This window comes from Bidens hawaiensis, unplaced genomic scaffold, assembly GCF_021521415.1.
Source record: "Bidens hawaiensis isolate Kalapana, Puna unplaced genomic scaffold, B.hawaiensis_p1.1 tig00004003_1, whole genome shotgun sequence".
NCBI classification, from domain to species: domain Eukaryota; kingdom Viridiplantae; phylum Streptophyta; class Magnoliopsida; order Asterales; family Asteraceae; genus Bidens; species Bidens hawaiensis.
The window spans coordinates 183,796-190,950 of record NW_027491234.1 but is presented as its reverse complement, the minus strand read 5'-3'; the positions used below and the strand labels follow the sequence as shown (position 1 = coordinate 190,950).

The window sequence follows — 7,155 nt, the reverse complement described above, 5'->3', positions numbered from 1 at the left end:
AGAAATTGATGAATAGTAACTCAAATATAGATAGTCATTATTGTTTTTATAAAAAATTCCTTATTTTAATCCCAATAGATTTCTTATAGACTCTCTATTATAGAGAAAATATAAATTTAGACGTTTAAGTGATAATCAACAACAAAATACATATGAGTTGAATTCTCAACAAAAATAACCAAAGCTTTAATTTTTAATACACTAGTTTTAAACTTTTTTTTTACAATGAACTTTCATTAAACTACTGGCAAAACGCTATAAATTAACACAAACAAAAAATTACAAAACAAAATTACACCAATTTTTTCATGACAAACTTTTGAACGAAGACGAATTCTAATCCAAAAAAATCCTAAAGCCTTTATCGCTTCCATCGTGATAGAAACCTTAGCCCTCTTTGCGTACTGTAGATCGTAAATAAGATTTCAATAACTACAATTTCAAAAAACTCTTTTCTGTTGATGCTACTGTGACTGCTGGTGTTCGAAGACAACGCTGTTGTTATCGTACCTATTTGTTTCATTTTTTTTAATTTTATTTAACTTTTGTTGATTAGTTTAAAGTAATGAGACTTTTTTCAATTTTTAATGCACCTATAAGTCTTTAAGCAATTTAACAAAAGTGGGTTTAAAAGGTGTTTAAGTATTATAAAAATAGTGCGATTATAAGCGTTCTGGTATTTTATATATATAACATCAGAAACTTTTGAAATTTTTTGTGCCCTTGAAAAACAGGTGCCTCGGCCGGACACATCGGCCACCCTTAGAGCCGGCCATGTTCAGGATCAAAAGCAAATTCCCGACCATATGCGCGTACATGATGTAAGCAAGTAGATTTACCTCTAGCATAATATTATAAATCCGTTAGTTAATGTGTATAACATAATAAAAAATAATTAAAAAATAAATAAGAAAGATTTTCCCATTGTTCAAAGGAAAAAATAAAAAAGAAAAAGGTGATTTAGCTTCAGCTTCAACTACAGCTGCCCGAATCTCCTCGAATTACGAGGTCTTTTTGCATGTATATATATATATAAACCCTCACTCACCGCCCTCCACCATCATATTCAGGAATCCCTCAAAAGAAACACACACTATCCTCCACATCCACCACAAGGTAACACCACAACCCTAATTACTCTCATTTGTATACATGCATGTTCTTTACTTTAATAATCTATATATCTATCTCTTAACATTTTGTTTGTAATTTTGTGTAGAAAGATCATGAGTAGGCCAGGAGATTGGACCTGCAGGTCATGCCAACATATGAATTTCCAAAGAAGGGAATCGTGTCAAAGATGCGGGGAGATGAAACATGGCGGCAGTTTTGGTGGTCGAGGAATTGGTATCAACGCCTCAGTATTCAGTTTCATCGGGCCTGATGTCAGGCCCGGTGACTGGTATTGTAATGTTGGCAACTGTGGGGCTCACAACTTTGCAAGCCGCTCTAGTTGCTTCAAGTGTGGAGCGTTTAAGGATGACTTGGGTTCTAATGGTGGTGGTTTTGATGGTGATATGTCCCGTGCGAGGGGTTTTGGGTTTGGCGGCGTAAGTGGTAGTGGCAGCGGTCGTTCAGGGTGGAAGTCCGGTGACTGGATATGCACTAGGTAACTTTAACCTTTCTTTGGTCCCAGGAACCCTACTACTAGTTCCTTATAATATTCCATGCATGAAAAGACGTACGTACTTCATGCATAATTGCATATGATAAAAGAAAATCAATTTTTACAAGTTTCTATTGTTAAAAAAAGATACTATTGTTTTGTAGAAAATAATCAACAGATAAACTTAAAAATTTGTTTTATGTTTTTATATTTAGTATTATACTTCTTTTAATGGCTACTGCTAATCTTAAAATACGTTACACACCAATAAATCTAAACTACTTTGTTACCCAAATTTGAACCTGGAAGACATTGTGTTATTACCAAGTGAGTTAGCCCCATATTGGCTTATATTTAGTATTACATAACTTGATTTTTGTAGGCCAGGATGCAACGAGCATAACTTCGCTAGCCGAATGGAATGCTTTAGATGCAATGCACCAAGGGACACTGGTAGCCATTCTTCCTTTTGAATTAAGTTGTCACGTTTCGAGTTCCGGTAATTAAGCTAAATATATAGTTTCCGGTTGATATTAGAGAGCTTAAATAACCAATACATGCAGAAATTAACATGCTCATATGATATAATTTCAGGTATTATGAGTTTTCTATCTACATAAGAGGAAGAGTGAGAGAGATAATGAGCAATTCATCAGATAAAATCAAGAAAGAGCATCGGATATTATAAAGTGCCCCCCTTTTTGCCAATATCATATGCAATCCTATCTTTGATTTTCTCTTTTTGTTTTTTGTTTTATTTAACTTTTATTTCAATAGTAACGATGATGGATCTGCTAGGAAGTCGTAGGTTAATTATGGTTATTTGATTAGTACAACTCATGTTTAATTTTATGGCTGATTTTGTGAAGTTCTTCTGAGATCATGTTGTTTTGGGATGAGGATTCAGTCTAATATTATGTACGTGTTGCTTTTGTTCTTTATTTTCTGCTTTTTAAAAAGAAATTACACAATAGAGAAACCATTAAATTAATTTTGTAAATCCTAATAAATTACAAGCTAACAAGTAATAATATTTCAGGTTTGACAGTCTAATAATTAGTAATTACAAGAAATAGATGTAGTTAATTAGCAAGAACCAACATGACAGCATAGGATTCCAAATCTTTTTAAGTTTAACATCTTTTTTTTCACCTAGAAATCTGCAATACTGGTCAAAAAGCTAAGACACACATTTTTATTAATTAGTGATATGATCTCCTGCTAGACATTATTGTTTAGCTTTTGCCAAGATTCTTATCAACACAATTTGTAAAAAGAAGCTTTATAATTTTCCTTAAAAATATGCTCCCTGGTCAATCAGTAGTCGTATGCATGTCATTATCATTTTAATCTCCACAAAGATTCTTTAATTTTCTTCCCTAATAAAGATCTTGATGTTGGCTATAATTCTGAAAGAAATAGAGTAAGAGTAAAAATCAAAAAAGAAGATAATCATCAAGAAAGATCAAGATAATGTTTGGTCGAGTTTAGAGTTAGTATCTATCAGTTTAATATTGAAATAGTTTGGCTTATCTTTAAAGTCATATTTAGTTCAATTAGAATATGGTCAGTTAGCATAAAAATAAATGATTAGGGTGATCATATTTTGTAGTTCGTTTTGATTCATTTCATTAATAAAAAGAGTCATGACCGGCGTGGCTGCAAATCTTGTGTGTAGTGTGTTTTTACCATTGATCAACCTTACAATTTTAAATCGGACTATTTAATTATTAGAAGGTACGTTAGTCTTATTATGTATTGTAAAAGTAGAAGGATCCAATATGTATGTAGGTGTGTGTGTGTATGTAAAAATGCTAGAAACCGATTTACAATTAGGGTTAGATGTATACGATGTTTCAATGAGACGTTGTGTCAGTTGATTGTGTTTATATACCCATCGGCATCTACGTAAACATTCAGATCGATTCAACAATCAAGAAAGCCTAGTTCAACTCTTGTTCTCCAATTTCGTTCATTACCAATTCGCTAGTGTTTGGTCGCTTCTTGATTACCAACACAGACATGCCTATTGGCTGGTTGAGTGTTGATGGGACATTTTCATCCGTTAATTATTCGATAGAAACTTACGTAAAATGTTTTAAGCATCTAAGGACTATGGTTACTATTAAATTGATCTTTGTATACACTCCAAGTAGCTAGCAAGTTGTAATCTTGAGTTCTTGAGGTGGATACAATCATATGATTAGGATCATAGAAGGAATACACCACAAGCTTTTGCTCTAAAAGAAAAACCAGTGCAACTTTAATCATGATATGAAATGGTGATATTTTGAAGAACTGATGGTCCATTCATTGCTTTTTGTGGAGAACTTATTAAAGGAAGTACTGAAGCATATATAAAATCATAACAAAGGTAAAGTAATAATAATCATGTGGAATCTACCTTGCATGAAAGTTAAAGAAAAGCTAAGCATTGATAGTTTTCAAAGTTCACTTCCCAAGCTCGTACAGAAAGAAAGAAAGTGAATGGAAAAAAAAAGCCTTTAAACTAGTTGAGTTTGCTCAAAGGCTGTCAATCTAAATATTTTACTGCTGCTACCCAATTCATTTTGATTGGAATATTTTCATATCATTTAAGTGGAACTAACTTGTAACCTTCATCCCACACCATTTGCTGTGGTGGCAAGGGTGGTTTCATAACCAATTGGAGATTGGGTGCTCGATCCCCTTAAGGGACATACGTAAATAATATTTAGTTGTTCAAAAAAATTGTAACATTTATTGAAGACCTGGTCGACACTAATCATGTGAAGAGCTGTCAGTGACCGAACCCGAATAGTCACAAATTAGAGACCGAAAACAAATCCGTCGTCATCAGTTTGTAGAAGAAAATAAACAAAATAAGCCAGTCATAAATAGAACTTAATCTAAAAAATAAATATTTTTGTAGTTACTTGTTACTTAACTCAGCATTTACATATTTTCTCGAATAAAAAACCAATTACATATTTCCCTTTCCAAAGCCTATATATTACACACAAACACACACACACCCAGGCACATACATATATATTAGTTTAATTAAAATTAACTATTATTGAATTATTTTTCTCAGTTTACTAAATAAAGAATTTTTACACGTTAGGTGCCAGCTTTGATTTAGATGACGGTTTTGGGTTGGCACCAGTTACGCTGGTAAAGTGACCCATGCCGTATACGTGTTCGATTCTGGTTACGCCGGTAACAAATCCAATGTCGGATACGCGCTTGATGCGGGTTACACTAGAAACGAGTCCTACAACAGTTACGCGCCAGGTTCCAATTGTGTGTCTGACACTAGTAACCAGCTACGCGTCCAACGCCAGTAAACGTGTCTGACGCCGATAACTAGCTATGTGTTCTACGTTGGTTACGTGCCCGACGTAGATTATGCGTTCGGTGTAACATCCCGAAACTTTTGGGCCGATTTTATCAAGTTATAAAAGATAAAGGATTGAAAATGAAAATTCTGATTTTTTTTCATTCATCGTGCTACGCGACGGGATTGAAAAAAGTCCATTGCGATACAGATGAAGCCTCATAAAACCCAATAAATGGGTGGTGTCGCACTACGCGATCACCTAATCCATTAAGGCATTGCACTATGTGATAACTAAGTTAAGTAACCGTGACACGTGTCGAACCACCTGGCATAACGTGGCAGGCCATGTGTATCACGTGGCAACCCGGATTTCACTGAGTCAACGAGCTGATGGCCTTTCAAAAAGGCCATCTCGATATGCGATGGGTCTAAAAACTTGCCTATAAAAGGGGAGTCTGGGCTCTACACAACAGTATCCCACAACACCTTATAATCACACATAACATTGGAGGTTGTGCCATGAGCCGGTTCCGAAAGCCGAAGCTCCGAATGTAACATTCGTTAAATTTCGAAACCAAAAAACCCGCCATTTATTTATTTTTTTTATTTTATTTTTGGTCTATTGTTATTAATCGATCATTTCACGACGCCTGAATTAATTTCGGTTATTTTATTAAAATTGCATTTGTTTAATTATTTCTTTTATTTATTTATTGGTTAAACTATCTAAAATATACAAGATTAACCCCCTAAATTAACTTTTGTCCACTTTCGCATCCAACATCAAAAGGCAAGGACTAAAACGCAATTAACTTTTCAAACCAATTCTCCTTTCTTCTTGATTTCCCGTCGTTCCCTTGCTTGTTCCCTAATTATTGATCCGAAAAATCCGAAATAGATTATACCAAATCATGCCTTAATCAATTTCTCACAGAACCGACACTGTAATTATAGAAAAGATGACTAATCGATAGCTAATTTACCATAAACGAACCGTGACCACCGTCGACCTCTTTACCCTATAAATATACGCCCAAAATACAATTAAACGCACCCACATCATCCTCACTCTAGCGCCACCCTAAACCATACGCCAATTGCAGCAAACACGGCCGTGCAGGTCCATTTTGATTCACGCTCATTGCCGAAAACCCCATTTGGTCATCTCCCTTTGTCCGTCACTCTAAGAGGTAATTAAAAGATGCATCATGTTCGTGTTTCAAGAATTAACAGTAACCCTAATGTAATTGTAACAATCGTTGATTAATTATAATAGATTTATGATCTAGGGTTTTCTTTTGAATTGGGGAACAGTTTGTGTCTATTTATTTAACTATTTCCATGGTATTAACAAAAAACTAGGCTGCTCTGGTGGTCTGTGCACAATCATTAAATGCTGGAACCGGCCTAGGGCGCAGGTTCGAGCCTCCCCAGGCCCGGGTTTGTATATATTTTTTATTTAATGCATTTTTTTATATCATTGTTAATATAATATATAATAAATATTATTTTTAACAAACCGAACCCCGAGCTATTATTTTTCAGACTTTTACACCTTTTCTCGACAACAACATATCATATACATAGATATATTTTATATATAATTAGAATTCCAATTAACTTATATATATATGTATATATATATATATATATATGCATATGTATGTATGTATGTATGTCGTATATTAAACTGAACCAAACTAATAACGTCTGAAGCAAATTTACGTTTAACTCTCCCATTAGTACATATATATTGTAATATTTAACAATATGTTAGGTCCCTTTTTGTTTGAATAGTCTTTTTTATTGAAATTGTATGTATTGGGCTTTTATGTTGTTTTGTTTGTATTAATGGCCCAAGGGAAAAATGTAAACAAGCCCATTTGGCATTTGATAATGACATGTTTCTCATGCACGCTCTTCTATAAATAGAGAGCATGCCATGAGAAAGAAGAACCTTTTGCCAAACTCTCACTTTATATACTTACTTTCTCTCTAGCTTTCTCTTACTCTCTCTCTCTCTCTATACCCGAAATAACTCTCAAGATCCGAGACCTCTTAGGTGACTTAGTGTGATTTCCGCTAGTACTAAGTTCGGTTGATCCAAGACACGTTGTTAGATCCACCCGCCTAGGGACCTACAATTGGTATCAGAGCTTCGGCTCACTAGTTGGGGGTTTTTGGATCACAACCTTGGGTTTTGATCTTGAGAAGAAGATAAAAAAGT

At 34.3% G+C, this 7,155-nt stretch overlaps 1 protein-coding gene across 3 annotated transcripts; it reads left to right on the top strand.

The window, feature by feature from the left end:
* The first annotated feature begins 1,041 nt into the window (after positions 1-1,041).
* On the top strand, positions 1,042-2,522 carry LOC143624948 (RNA-binding protein involved in heterochromatin assembly dri1-like). Of its 3 annotated transcripts, none has more exons than XM_077095435.1 (4): positions 1,042-1,116; positions 1,220-1,609; positions 1,989-2,059; positions 2,201-2,522. In XM_077095435.1, the coding sequence occupies exons 2-4, from the start codon at positions 1,227-1,229 to the stop codon at positions 2,224-2,226; spliced, it is 480 nt and encodes a 159-aa protein (XP_076951550.1). In that variant the 5' UTR covers positions 1,042-1,116; positions 1,220-1,226; the 3' UTR covers positions 2,227-2,522. The 3 variants fall into 3 exon arrangements, with proteins under 3 accessions (XP_076951550.1, XP_076951552.1, XP_076951551.1); XM_077095437.1 differs by having other exon boundaries at positions 1,989-2,105; positions 2,201-2,251; XM_077095436.1 differs by having other exon boundaries at positions 1,066-1,116; positions 1,224-1,609.
* The last annotated feature ends 4,633 nt before the right edge of the window (positions 2,523-7,155 follow it).